Source organism: Macaca fascicularis, chromosome 6 (assembly GCF_037993035.2).
Source record: "Macaca fascicularis isolate 582-1 chromosome 6, T2T-MFA8v1.1".
In the NCBI taxonomy this organism is placed as follows: Eukaryota; Metazoa; Chordata; class Mammalia; order Primates; family Cercopithecidae; genus Macaca; species Macaca fascicularis.
In genome coordinates, this window is record NC_088380.1 from 142,733,499 (window position 1) to 142,748,600 (window position 15,102).

Below are 15,102 nucleotides of genomic sequence, written 5' to 3' on the forward strand. Positions count from 1 at the left end.
ATTTCTTCAGGGTGTGAAATTATGTTTTCTTTTCCTCCCAAAGTTCTAAAAGAAAACCCAACTACCTGGTTTCTTTTTGATAAAACTACCAGGGATCTCCATTCTCTTGTCTGGATAAGTCCCTCCCTACAATCAAGCACCCCCTGCTTCAAACCTTGCCTTTGGCTGCTGCCCGGGCAGCTCTCATGTCTTTCCCAGTCCTCCCTCCTGCTCTGTCACTGGGCAGCAAGTCTTCTTTCACGGGGTGTGGCAGAAGTGTCACTGGTTGCTCAGTGGCCCCAGGCAGAAGGGGCTGTGGATCTGGGGTCGGGGCAGAGAAAGCCCCCTGTCCAAAGAATCGGCACACAAGGATCATGAAAGGTCTGTGGAAGAGGATGCCTTATGCTCTGTGAGTCCTTGATGGGGAGGAAGGGATGAATATGCCCATGTCCTGATTCATGAGGAAATGTGATTATTTTTAAAAAGTTTTAAGTGAGAGAACTGAAGCTGTCCTTTAAAGTGGCATTTTAAAACCTAAATTGGAAACTACATTAGCATTGCCATTTTATGCTGAGGCAATAGAAATTCAACATGCTCCTGTCAGGCTCCCAGGTCAGACGTGAGGTTGTCTCCATCCTGAAGGCTTCCTTTGAGGAGGCATATGGGGTTCTCTGTACCCCAGTTCTGCTGGGGAAGGTGCTTGTCCCACCCCCTCCCACCAGGAGGCTGCTTGTGGGCTGCCTGTGGATGGGAGAAGGGGACTGGATGGCTTGGAGTCATCTTGCCCCTTCTTGGAGAAAGCCTTTAAGATGACACTGCCCCAGAAGTGGTGCTGGGCTTCACCAGTGAGTGGACGGTCTCAACATCTCCGCTGGAACCAAACAGGGAAAGCAAGAAGATACTTGAGGTTGTTTAGGGCATTTTAAGATATGAAAAGCTGCCTTCCAGCCTGGCCCCCCAACCCCTGAATTCACCCATCCAGGTGAGGAAAGCAGCCTCACCCACGGCTCCCCACTGGGAGCTGAAGGGCTGGGGACAGCAGTTCTCCAGGGACTGGTCTCGATTGCTTTTCATGGGAATTCTCCCCAACCCCTTCGGAATTACCTGGCATGCTTTTAAAAATTCAAGTTTTGCCCCCAAACCCCAAAGATCTGAACCTAGCATTTGGAGCTGCGAATGGGCATATACATTTGGGCATGCTATTGTCAAGTATTAACCAAGGCATCCCCCTGCATTTCCTGACACCTGTGGTCCTTCCTTGCAGCCAGACAGCAGCCAGACTGCTCAATATTAATTGCTTCAGGGAAGGGAGGGCATCGCAGAACTCGGCTAACAAAAGAGTCAAATTATTAGCTTTTGAGTTTCAAAATCTAGGCCCGGGTATAGGTTTGGAACAAGACATGATGAGTAAGGGCAGCACTGTGGCTCACACACATGGTACCTTTGGGCGAATTACAAAAAGGTGCCCTTTCCCTGGGCATGGCATGTGAAATTTCCCTGTTGTGCGGTGCACACACTGCTCAACTTTATATGGCAATCCTGCATAAAAGCAAATTTTCCCACCTCTGAAGTTAAAACAGAATCTCCCTCATCTTGGGGCAAGGTAGAGCAGGAGGTGAGGAGAAGAGAGTTCATGGGGACACAAGGAGGCCTTAGATGCGAGGAGGTCTCTGAGAGGGGGTAGAGGAGTGTTCTGCCTGGAGAGAGATGACAGAAGACCAGATAGTTTGGGGGATCAGCGTGCAGAGGGAGATGGTAAATACCTTTCTTAGGGAGCCCTAAGGAGGCAGAAGCCCTCAGATCATTCCTGCAAGCTCACCTCCTACATGCCTGCAAGCTCACCTCAGTGTACATGAAGTGCTGAGGGGCCACAGCAAGCTGCCTCCAGCTCCAAAATGATTTGGAGACAGAAGGGCTTCTGAGTCAGTGCTCTGAGAAGGGCATGAAAGAGGCAAGCAGGCGTTCTGCAGCTGTCTTTTTGATGAGAATGAGGTTCCGTGCAGCAGCGACCCACAGGACTGACCTTTAGGAAGCAGATAGACAACACAGGTTTGCTGGACATCAGTGCAGGCAGAGAGGGCTGTGGGTGGGATGATCGCCTGCCTTAAGCCTGCGGAATTCATCACAGGGTCAGAAAAGTGGGTGTGGGACTCAGAACTGAGCTGAGATTTCTACCACCTCCGAGGAATGAGGGACAGGGGGCTCCTAACAGAGACTGACTGGTAATCTTTCATTTCTTACTCACTTGAGTTTGTGGATTAAGATTTATATAAATATGTAAAGAGAACCACAAGCAAATACCTCCTAGTAATTATCTCTAGGTGGCTGGATTAACAGTGATTTTCATTTTCTTCTTTTCTAAACGCTGAGGTTTTTGGAAATTTCTCCAGTGACCATGGTTTAGTTTTGTAATGAGAATAATATTTTTAAAGAAACAATATAAAACAAAACAGCAAAAGTAATTTGCATTTTAATTTTTCTCCCCCGTCTCCTGGGCCCTCATTCCTTAAGGGCCTCATCCATCTTGCTTCCTTCAGTCCCCTCTGCAGAGGCCTGGGCACTGGCTGAGAGATGGGCTGGGGGCTGGAGGGGATGGAGGCAGTGTGCTCAGTTGGGAGTCCTGGAGCGCTGGGCCTCGATTCACAATGACAGCGGCAATAACATCTCAAAGGACAATTTTCTATCCTCCCTGCGCCCACTGGAGAGACAGGAGGAAAAGAACCCTCTCATCATTTTGGCTTTCTGGAGATGGTCTCCTCCCTGTGGTGGGAGGGTCCCGTTGGGCTCTGCTGAGCCAGAGGGCGAGTGGGCTGGGCTTGCTCACCGTCTAAGCTCCTGAAATAATGCCCTTTCCTGGAATCGGCTTCTCGGGTTTCTTAGAGCCCTGGTTCAGAACCTTACTCTGAATCACAACGAAGGGAAAGGCCCGCCGGCGAGGGCCCCAGTAGGACCATTTGGAAAGAAAGGAAAAGGATGACAAACCAGCCAGGCCTCTTTAAGGGATCCCCACCTGGGAGGGGACAGGGATGGAAATAGAAGCAAGCAGGCAGGAGGGGAGGTTTAGTGGGCTGGTGGGAGAAGCCTGCTGATTATTAAAGAGTGAATTACCTGGGTCTAATTATGAACGCATAAGCAGCACATTTCCTCCTGATACAGATCGGAAGTGGCTCAGTTTCAGTCACAGAGAAATAAAAGATAAATCTCAAATGTGAGGGATCGCCCCCCGCACTGCCCTGTGTGTTTTCCTCCCTGTCTGCCCTTACCCCACGTTGGCTTGGTTGGGAAGAGGAGTGGACGCCCCACCCCATCTCCTCTTTCATTATCTCTGGCTCTGTTTATTATCTATGTTAACAAATATTAATGTATAATATCTATATTAATATTAATACTATTCTTATATTAATAAATTAATAAACAGTCTCTCTCTCTCTCTCTCACACACACACACACACACACACACACACACTCCCTACTTGTTCAGCCTGGCTGGAGCTTTTCTCCCTGCCACCTTTGTCCACAGAACCTGCTGGCATGATGTGGGATGAGGCCCTGTCCGCCCCACTCTGGTACTCTAATGGCAGCACACCCTGGAAGCCTGCTGTCCTGGGCAGGTTGTCCCCTCAGTGCTCTGCCATCTGACACTGGGTGAGTTCTCAGTTCTGGGGACAGAGTGGGAGCGGACCTTGCCCACGCCCCAGTTCAAGAATGACATTTCCTTACCTCCAAGAAACAGGAGACAAAATTGAGACTGGGCAATCCCTGGAGTTGGGGTTATTACCCCAAACCCTTGTTAGCATTGGCTGTCCCTTTACTATTAGTTTTTAACGTAAAAACAAGGCTGTTGAGTCATGGAGATGCAACACAGGAAAGGGTGGAATTGAGCTGTTCACCCCTATTTTTTCCTTGATGCCTTCAATGCTTTATCCTTTATCTGTCTGCATGCCCAACTTATTTATTTATTTATTTATTTATTTGTTTATTTATTTATTTTCAGAGATGTGATCTCGCCCTGTCGCCCAAGCTGGAGAGCAAAGGTGAGATCATAGCTTACTGCAGCCTCAAACTCAAGTGATCCTCCTGGACTCAAATGATCCTCCTGCCTCAGCCTTCCAAAGTACGAGGACTACAGACATGAGCCGCTGTGCCTGGCCCCAGATCTTACATGTCCTTCCAAAACTGGATCAGTCCCACCTTAGGGAACATCAGAGAACTAGCTAGAGCACTGGCCCAGGCCTGGGGGCCAGTTGCATCTCTAGTGCCCACCAGTCAGGTGACCTGATAACCATGACATCTGGCAAGGGGAACTCTGTGGCAGGTGTTCAAATAGAGTTGATCATCAGAGTTGCCTGGGGACCTCTTAAAATAGAGACTCCTAGGCCCAGCCCTCAGCTGTTGAATCTACATTATCAGTCTGTGTCAAGGGATTCTCAGGGAGGAGGTCCCAGGACTGTGTGGAGAAATACCCCATAAGGAATGTCCCTCCTGCCCAGGCTGCCTGCTAGGGACAGTGCCCCTACACTTGCTGCCTAGCTTAAGTGCATTCCTCCCACTCAGTTCTGTTCATTGCCACTCATTCTATGCTCAGTCCAGTTTATGGGCCCAGGACCCCAGGAACTGAACTTCCAGTTCATGCTCTACTTAAGCTTTTTCTAGGAAAAGGGGATCTTGAATCCTGCCCTATGCACATCACTGGGCTGTTGTTTTAAATCAATGAAATAAGGGATGTGAAAGTGCTCATCATATAGCTGTAAGATTAGAAATCAAAAGGGATGTTATTGTCCATCAGGCAACGATTCACCAGCTGCCTTGTGATATCTCCTCTGTACTGCCCACCACTCTTGTTAAAAGCTCACAAATCTGCTTACCTGTTCCCAGGCTTGTCTCTTTTCTCTTCAGTGAAACTGCAAACCCCTCAGAGTTGGAGTCCATTGGATCCTTCCAGCCCTTCACACATTACAATACATTAACTGAGGTGATGACTGAGTTGACTGGCTGTATTTAACTTGTTCAACAAAACGTGCATCCTTCTGCTGGATGGCCAGAACTACTTTTGGGGGATGTGGGGAGGTTTCCATCAGTGTCCAGACACAGGGTTTCTTTTTAAGTGGAGCAAAGCCAACCTGGGGAGGTTGGAAACCCTGACTGTGGCTTCTTAAACAACTGCTGATTTGCATTCATAGGCTGCTGTTGTTTGAGGCACCAGGCCTTATGATTCAGAAGTAAATCATTCTTTTGGGATGAATGGGTGGGATTGATTACTCTCCTGCAGATAGGCTAAAAATGGTGTGAAAAGTTCCTGGATCCTTCCTCAGCTCCTTTGTTTTAGCTATTAATGGGTAACATACCACCTGAAAGCTTCGTGGTCTAAAGCAACAACACTTTATTATTTCTCATAATTTTGTGGCTAACAAAACTCAGCTGGGAGGTTCTTCTGCTCCACATAGCTGAATCACTTATGCAGCTGCACTTAGCTGGGAGCTTGGCTAGGCTGGAAATACAAGAGGCCTCTCAGCCTCCAGAGTTTCTCTCTACACAGCCTCTCAACATTGAGCATCCTAGCTGAGATCCTTTACAAGGGCTGGCTTGTAAGACAAGCCACCCTGGGCGTGGGCTTATCAAACCACTGCTTGTGCTATACTTGCTAATGCTCCATTGGTTAAAACAAGTCCCATGACCAAGCCTAGCATCAATGGGGCAGGGGAACACACAAGGGCCTGAGTACTGGGAAGCATGTTTCACTGGGGCCATGGATGGTATAGTTCACCATAACCGTATTTTCCTTTCTTTCTTGGGAAGTCACCCAAACACTTTACAGAACAGAACAGCAGTCATACCAGGCATTTTTGTCTATTTGGGAAATGGACCATCTGCCCAGTACTATGTATCTCTACTGGGACCCAGTGCTACTGGCCCTGCTGTTTCCTGTGTGTGGTGGCCTGTGCTGTGACCTGGGGGAGGTTACACAGACCCAGACTTCTCTGCTCTGTGCCAGTGGTGGTCTATGCCCCTGGGCGACCTCAGATCGGGAAGAGGAGGCTCCAAGGCCTGGCAGGAGGGCAGTTTCTCTGATTTTTCCTTGGGAGTAGAGTGGCTTCATGCAGTTGCTGCCTCTTGCACATGAGTTTCTGATGGTGGCCTCTGTGAGGCCTGTGGGAGGTCCTGCACATCCTTGATGATGAAGACACCAACATCTCCTTCACATCTCTTTGGGTTGCCTCTAAGTCTTTGCCACAAAGTGGACCCTTGTGGGAGCAAGCATGGGGCCCCTCTACCCCTCTCCTCTTCTTCCCTTGTGTCTGTGTGCCTAGGCACTTCTGCCCAGGTCCCATTCTTACCTCCATCCCCCTCCTTGTCTTTTCCTATGTGGTGGAGCACCAAGGATGACCAGAAACACCCCGTGGGTGGGCTTAGGGCACACTTTTAGTCTCTTTAGAGTTACCCAGGTGTCTGAGCCATGAGCACATGGGTGGGTGCACACAGGCTGTGTGGGAAGTGACAGTTCCCTTGGTTTCCTCATATATCTGTGTTCTTGTCTCACACCCTTAGATCCCTGTTTCAGAAAGTATCCCTTATGTTTCACCTCGTGTTGAGTCTTCCATGTCATATGTATGCAGGGGGAGCACAGACTGGAAGGTCTTTAAGAATCAGGAAATGCTGTGTTTACCCTTTGGGAGAAAGATTGAAAATCTGTCCAGAGTGACTAGAATACTGATCCATACCATCCTCTTCCTGCAGCCTCAGCACAATGGAAACAGCTCACCTCTGTGCTGGTGCTTGGGGACATTAGGCTCGGAAGTCCCAGGACACAGCAAAAACACCTGTGTTCTTTGAAGGAAAAATATCATGAGAAGACACCCCGATGGCCTTTGCTGAAGCACAGAATACACATTCTGTTCATGCTGGTGGTGACAGACAGTGATAATGCTGCAAGCATCTTTATGTAATGATGAGTCTACAAGGCAGCCTCGGCTCTCAGATCGAATCTTCACTTTCACCAGGACTCAACTGGCCTGGGGGCAGCTAATAGATTTCTGCAGGTTAGTAAGGCACCAATAGCTCTATTTTGCTGGAGTGCCCATTCTGTGATTGATTGGAGTTGAGCGTGATACCCCGGGGCTATGTTCTGTTCTATCACTGAGATGATCCAAAGTCACTTCCTCTCTCTCAGTGACTGACCCTGCTCAGGTCTGGGGCAGTCACTGCTCCCCGCTGGCATCAGTGGTCTGGAAACCCTATGAGTCAGTTGTACAGCTACTGGGGCTCATGCTGCTCTCAATGATCTATGCTCACGGAAAGCAGCACAAGTCCCCAAGACCAGTATCAAGTCGTATTTATGTAACTTGAATAATCCACTTCACCATCCTCTACCTACAGAATAAGGCTCTATATTTCCTATTTATAGCAGCATCCTCACCAGCCAGAAGCTGGACCTGCCCACAGTGTGTACTGGTTATTTCTGGAGTCTCCGAGGGGTGACCCCACAAACAAGGGTGGTAATGGTGGCCCCCATGCTGGCTGCCTTGTCGCCCTCTCTGCTTTGCTCCCCCTTCACCTCTCTGCTACCTGCTGCCTCCATAGATGTTGAGATATGTCTCACTGGGATCACTGTCCCTGCAGAAATGCCCAACATGCCATTTCAAGGTCTTTTCAAAGCTGGCGGCTGGGCAGAGCAGAAAGACTCTTCTCCCTGGTCCTGAGGTGTACACATGCCCTGGGCTGTGAAGCAGGCCTTTCCGCCCCATGGCCTCGAAGCTTCTCTCCCAAACAGTTTAACCAGCTTCTGGCCCTCGCTCATTAAACAGAACCACACCACATCTCAAGAAAAACAGTCCTGGCAGTTTCTGGCCCTCGCTCCTTCAACTGTAGAAGCTCAAAACCAGCCCCAGGGTTGGGAAGGGTGGAGAAGTCGTCACATCATTTCTGTGTTCATCAAAACCCCAAGGATGTAAATGACAGAAACCCAAAGCAAATTTGCTTAAACAAAAATGGGATCCATTTGGTGGGGAAGCTAAGAACAGGTCACTTCTGGAACAGGTCAGTAGCCCTAAGGAACAGCTGCAGGAAGCAGGGCCTCGGGGTGGGCCCCACCTAAGGTCAACAGCACCCCTTCTGCTTCCCTCTTTCCCTCCTTTTCTCTTCTATCCCCCTCCCCTGTCTCCTCTTCTCCCCTGTCTCTGTTTCTCATCTCTTTGACTTCATTTGCAGACAGTCCCTCTGCATGTGGTAGAGGGGTGTCCACTGGTGTCCCAAATTCACATTCTCCTGTTCATCAACCCTGCTGAAGAAGGACTTTTCTTTCCCATGGCTACTTATGTATAAAACCAAGGAAGGACTAAGATCAGCTCTGTTTGGGTCTGCTGTTGATTTTGAAGGAGGTGGGTGCTCTGGTTGGCTGTCCTGGGGTTAGGTGCTAGATGGTGTCTGGGGTACAGTGAGATCTGTTACCAGCCAAAGAGGGGGTCACAGCCAGCACCAAGCCTACATGCTCCATAGCCACCCCCTCCTCTCTGGCTTCTGTGCTGGCCATCTCTCTGCCTTATCCCTGGATATTCACCATCACTGGGGTGGTGGGGGTGGAAGTGGCAAAGTTAAAAATGTTGTCTATCCTACCAATGTCTGGACCTGCCCTCAGACACCTAAAAGTGTCTTGTTAAATTTTTCTTTGGCATATTTAATTGTCTTCTTTTGTCTTCTCTTTCCCCAGCATGTTGCCTGTCTGTTGGGTGGGGTGTGGGGTCAGTGCCTGGCAGCAGCCTCCGCATGTCAGCCTCCACGGGACACTCGGGCCTCTTTGGTCAGTGGCACAGCTATGCCACATCCATGTCAAGGCAGAGTGGGCTGTGTTTTGCCCAGTTATTTCTGACTCAGATACTCTGAGGACATGAAATCAGGACTTTTAAAACTTATTGTAAGGAGAGGACACTTTGCCCCTGCCTCAGCCCTGGAGAGCCTCTTCCTTCCTCTTTCTCCCTCCTAGTGCAGGGAGAGGCTGACAGGAGGCAACAGGCTGGTCCCTGCTCGTTCTAGAGGAGGCCAGGCAGTGCAGAAGGCAGACCCAGCCAGGCCCCGGTTTCTATCAGCATGGGAGCACTCCCCTTCCTCTGGGGTCTGACCGTCTCTGTCCAGCACCTTGACCTCTCTGTTCTCACCACCTTGCCTCGTTCCTCTCCTGCTCCAATCTGGGTAGGGGAGAACCCATGCTTCTCAGCTATCCTTTCTTTCAAATTTTGATTCTCTCCTCATCTGACCTCTCCCTTTTTAAAAACCTCAGGTCTGGGAAATGAGCACACCTTTATTTTTTCCCGCTTTCTGTGTCATTCCTTCCCTGAAGCAAAAGGCATGGGTTGTCCTAGCTGCTTGACGGCACTGGGGAAACAATGGGGAAACAATGGTGAAATCCAGTGAGTGTCTGGACCTGCCATTCCGCAATGCCATCCAGCCCACATGGGCCCCACTCCCAGGACCAGGATGAGGTAGCATTAGCCAAGCTCCTGCTGGCTGTGCCTGGGAGACCACGGCCGGAAGTGGCTTCACTCCTGTGTAAATCATCATTAAGTTGATTGACATCTATGTGTCTTTCCTGCAGCTCCTTCCCTCTAGTATTCCCACCCTTCATGGGATGCAGGGAAGAGCTGGGATAAGCATAGCATGGAGGCATGCCTGCCTGCCTCCGCAAATGAAGCGCCTCCGGCCTGCCGGCCTCTGGGGCTCTCAGACTCTGCACTTTACAGACATAGTCATGGGCACTTGGAGAAGTGATGGGCTCAAGGCTGCTTATTTGTAACCAGATGCTGCATGCTCCTGAGCCGGGTAGGGTGTCTCAGCCTCCCCATGAAGGTGTCTGGTCAGAGCTTTCCTGCCTTGGGGAATCTCCCCCTGCCTGGCTTGTGTGGGCCAATGTTCTGTCTTTGGGCCTTGCTGGGAGGGAAGGAGATAGGCTTTGATGGGCAGAGGCGGCCACTGCGCTTTCTCAAGTGTGTGAGCATGGTCTTTTAGGAGCAGCTTAGAGGACTAATTGGGGACTTCTGCATGGGAAGTGTCACTATGATTTGTCGAGTCCTATTAGTAGCCATAGGAAGGTGACAAGTCACTGGAGAACTCACTGCTTAACCACTGGTTACCCGGAAAGCCTGGACAGGGGCTGCCACTCCCGCATCAGAGTGTGCCATGTTAGGACAAGGAGCTGGGCCTCCTTCCAAGCTGTAACTAGAAAGGAAATGGCTTGAGCTACAGCCGAGGATGGCTTATGGTTCTGCAAACTCACCGAGTTTCTCAGGGCCCAATGATGCTGTCTGAAGGAACTTCAGAAAACTGGAGACCAGAAGGGCGCTGCAGTAATTCACAAGTAATTCAGCAAGAGTGGCTACTCTTTGTCCTTGTGCTGGTACTCAGTGGGGAATGGAACAGACCTGACCTCCTCATGGAGCTTCCCTGGAGCAGTGGAGACAGACACTGAACGTACACATTAAAGTTGCAGACAGAATGATGGCAAGTGTGCAGAGCTGCAGGGGACAAATGGGTGCCTCTGGCAGCGTGTACATCTTGGGGAGTGATAGTGAACTTTCCAGGGAGGACCTGGGCCCTTTTTTCTCCCCATCTGCCCCTGGGCCTCTCTCAGGTTCCATTCCTCACCCTCCTGTTTGGCTTCTTCAAGCACTGCTTCCCCTACCTGGCTAATTCAGCATGGGCCCAAGAGATGGGGCAAGTGAGGGAGACTGGTAGTGCCTGGAAGATGACTGAGCTCTTTTCCCTGCTCCAGGCTGCTGATCTCTGCCAGCCATCAGTTCCAGGCCTCTCCAACAGCTCTGCACCAAAAAAGGGCCCTCTTCTGCCCTTCCCCATAGGCATCTGGCGGCCACAAATTCATTCCTGGACTACCTTTACCTCCTAGACATGGCATTAAAACCCTAATGGATGGTACCAGTTTTCTCTCCCAGTTTTTAATTACTCAGTGAGACTGGTTTTCCTTTATCTCTATAAGGAGTAGATCTGAGACTTAGATTTGATAGGAAAAGGGTGCCCCATGGTTTGAAAATGGGGTTGCCAACTGCCTTTGGCTGAAGGCAGATAGAGAAATTGAAGAATGCATCTCAGAAGTGTTTATTAGCATTCTAATAAAGATAAATGAGGGATCTGAAAGGCAGTCTTCCAGAAGCATTAGCAATTTGTCCCCTGGATGAATCAATTGCTCTTCCTACAAAGCACTTAAGCCTCCCTTTTCAGAGTCTGGGTTTAAAAAGGGAGCCACACTGGACACATATGACTCTGTCCCCAGCACTTGGCAAGGGGCTTAGCATGTAGCTGCTGAGTAAAGTCATTCCCCATCTGTGGCTTGCCGGGGGCGCATAGATGAGTGTTTGTGAAAAGCTACAGGTGTTCTCTCCAGAACAAGGCACCATCGCAAAGACAGGCGCACAGTCTGAAGGGCACCTTAGGACTTGCAGGCTCTTTGAAATCCATCCATGGTCCTCTATGGGTCCTCCTCCTGGGCCAGAGTTTATGTCTGTCAAGCGCCCCTGCATGTGCACTCTGCCCAGCACCCGTCAAACGCCTGTTTCTGTCTTGCTTGAATACTAGGTGGTGGTGCAGATTGGGTTGGGAAGGCCCAGGTATGGAGCCATGTCTCATCTTCTGCTGCCTAACTTGACTGCCAGGAGCCCAACAAATGCTGACTTTTTCTTTTTTTCAGTAGTTGGGAAGATGTGACAAAACAGGACTTATATTCTTTATGGCAAAGATGGGCTGAGCTGAGTGTCTGCAGCCTGCTTTAGGCAGGGCACAGCTATGCAGTCTGTTATTGTCCCTCGTCACTCCCATCAATGCTGGCACCAATCTCACTTCTGTTTATTGCCTCATCTGATCGTCTGTTTTCTTATAGTAAAGTAAAAAAAAATTTGCCCCTGAAGATAAAGACGTATTGTATATCTTGGAACACAAGCTCCTTCTTTCTACATGTGCATACATATATACATTTACACATACACACATGAATATATATATATAATTATTATATATTTATTCCCCCCCTCTAGGATGTCTGCAAGGCATGTGAATTTGTAACCATCACCCACCTCACAGGGTTGCTGTGAGGATCTGGTGGACTGATGCGTGCAAAGCCCTGAGCACAGTGCCCAGTACACAGCAAGCGCTGAATACTTCTGGCCAGCCCTAGGAGTGTTTCCTTGGAACCAGAGGGCTCTTCTGGAAGCTTCTGGAAGATGAATGCCATTCATCTTCCGGAAGATGAATGGCATCTTCCCACACCTGCTCGGAACAGGCATTGGTTGGGACTTCGCGCCCTCTGGTGGCTGCTCTCGCTACTCACACTTAGCCTCTTCCTTGGTGGGGGGACACTTTGAGGCCTCATTCCTGCCCCCTCCCCTTCCTTTCACATGGAGGAAAGTTCTAGAATGGGGTGGGAGGAAACTTTCCACTTATTCTGCATTTCCTTTACCCCCTTCCTGACCTTAGGTCTGGGCACAGGAGGAGGCGCTTGGAGGTGGAGGCTGGAGCTCCTGGGGGTCCTGGCTGCATGACTCTCGGGAGGGTGGTGCCTTCGTCCCCACTCAACCCCCATCGCACCAGCCCATTCTCTTCTCAGAGCGTCCCTGGGCCACAGGTTCCCAAGGCCACTTCCAGACTGGGCCTGCGAGTGGGGCGGCCCCGGCAGCGTATACACAGAAGTTATTATGAGGTAATTTTATTTCTTTCCATTTTAGGTAAAAATAGTAAATACAAGATAATCTTAATAAAGGTAAAAATACATCATTTGGATTTTGTTGTTGTTTTCTAAACAGTGCTACCTACAGTACAGTTTTCGATTTAGGATTTTTAAACTCTCTTTTTTTTTTATAAACAAATAGAACTATTTTGCTATTAGGCTGTGTTCTCATCTGGCACTTAAGAATAGATCACAGGTCACCTCCCGGTTCTGTTTGGATGTGTTGGGGAGTGGCAGGGAGGGAGTGAGAAGGAGTTTGTGGGTTGAGGTGTTTGTCTTCCCAGGACACAGCCAGAGCTGCAGTCCCACCTGCAGTGGGAGGGCACAGGTGTGCACCCAAGATGGCCTTTTCCTGCTCTGGCCACAGGGATGGGTTTCACTGTGGCTGGACCAAAGGTCTCACACTCGTCAGGGAACTGTTCCTCCCCTCCTCCCGTGATAGCTTTTCTTACCCAACCGCCTAGATTCACAGCAGTTCTGGGTCTAGGCAGGCCAGCGGGCTGGAGATGTCAGTCATGCTGCAAGAGACTGAGCCAGGGGATCCCCTTCATGTCCTAGAGGAGTGGGCTGGGGACCCCTCCCCACCAGGGATGGGGGCCAGGGCATCCACCCTGGCCTTGGAATGCTGGTAGAAGTCACAGACGCCGATGTGGGCTGCTAAATGTCTTTGCCCTTGTTCACCCTCAGGTGGTCTTTGTTTAAGTTCTTTCCAAACTTCTCGCTGAGTTGTTGAATCAGGTCTGCCAGCTCACCGGTAGCTTGAGACTTTTCCTCAAGAAGCTCGTAGCGGAGGCTGGAGATGTCTTGCTTGATTTCCTTCAGCTCGCCTGCGAGGACAGAGGAGATTTTGCTGAGTCTGAGCAGGTGGAAGCTGGGGGCTTGTCCTATGCGGATGTGGGCATGTGCATCCTTCCAGCGGAATGTCGGGTCCCGGGCCAGCCCACCAGGGTTGAAGGTGAGGCAAAGGGGGCTCTATTTGAACCCAGAACCACCCAACTCCTCCACCGCTGAAGGACTCATCGACCCATAGAAAGCCCTTCTTCTCCCGTTCCAGGAAAACCTTTCCCTTAGGGATTTGAAGGAGGAGTCAAGATCAGGGCTGTGAATTGTGTCTAGCACCTGTTTCATAAAATACTTGTTAAAAAGTTTGTTTCAGAGTCTTTAAAGGCAGATTTCAAGACTCTGGACAACAACTCCATTAACTGGAGCATTGATTTTGAAGATGCTATGTTTTGTTCTGCCGTAGTTATTTGTAGAGAAGAGAAACTCCCAGGACCCTGGAGAGAATGGCTTGGCACAGCAGATGCAGCCATGGTGGCCATGGAGCTGGCCAGCCTCCTGGGAGTGAGCTGGCCACCTGAGCAGGGTCCACTCAGCCCACACCAGCAGCAGCACCACCTCGCTGACAGGAGCTGCGACAATGCCCGCCGCCTCCTCCTTCCATAATGAGGGACCACCTAGCAGGGACCTTCACTTTTATTTCCACAGCGAACCTTGTGGTTAGAAGTCCAATGGGTCTAGGCTGTGGGAATCTTCTATTAACCACAAACAGGTGTCAGAAGGATCTTTCCTAATACTGTAGATACTGCACTTGGCTTGTGTGGGAGTCCACTGTCTGTGGAAACATTGCTCATCTATTTTTCAGGTATGGTCTACATACATAAAAGGTAGAGATCTTAAAGGTACAGTTTGAACCATTTTGACAAATGGATATACCCCCTATTTTTATCAGGTGCTTCACTGAGCCCCCGTTTCATGGTGTAAGTTAGATGGCATGACACCTGAGCACCCCCACCTTTTATGATCAGTGATGTTCACATGAATCAGTTACATACTGCTTGAGGCTGGCTGGCATGACACTTGGCCATTGTTTGTTTGAGACCTATGAGTAGGTAGGTGGGCTGTTGTCAACCCCTAAACCATGTCAGCTCAGGGGCAGTTCAGTCATGGCTGACTTCAAGCTGCATGCTGGGTGCCCCAGGATGAAGCAGAGGGTCACCCAATGACCAGGCTCTTTCTGTAGTTCCCTGTGGCCCAAGCGAGGAGAACAGAAACTTCACTCGTGGATGAGGCTGTTTCTAGGTAGCAAATACTTATCATAGGTATCTCATTAATTACCTGGTATAAAGTAATTTGCTTTTCATCTAAGAGTAACTGCTTAAAATTGACTGGAAAATAACCCAAACAGTGAAAATAAGATGGCCGGTAAGCCTCATTGTGCATCAGAGACCCCTGGTGCAGTTTTCCAAAAGCAGATCCCAGGCCCCACTCCAGAGATGCTGATTCATCAGTCTGGGTGGGGTCTGGAGTCTGTAATTTTAACAGCTAGTTCTGAGGTGGGGAACACTTTGAGAAACACGGCTGGCAGTTAGATGCTGAGAACCTCGAACTGAGACTGGACA

General features: G+C 49.7%; 1 protein-coding gene across 2 annotated transcripts in view; it reads right to left on the reverse strand.

Moving 5' to 3' along the window:
• Nucleotides 1-12,663: 12,663 nt before the first annotated feature.
• Nucleotides 12,664-15,102, reverse strand: part of TRPC7 (transient receptor potential cation channel subfamily C member 7) — a 141,805-nt gene continuing 139,366 nt past the window's right edge. For both annotated transcript variants that reach the window (XM_045394288.2, XM_005557853.4), the window contains one exon: nt 12,664-13,527. In XM_045394288.2, the coding sequence (XP_045250223.2) occupies nt 13,358-13,527 (170 nt within the window). In that variant the 3' untranslated portion in view covers nt 12,664-13,357. The remainder of the gene's footprint in view (nt 13,528-15,102) is intronic.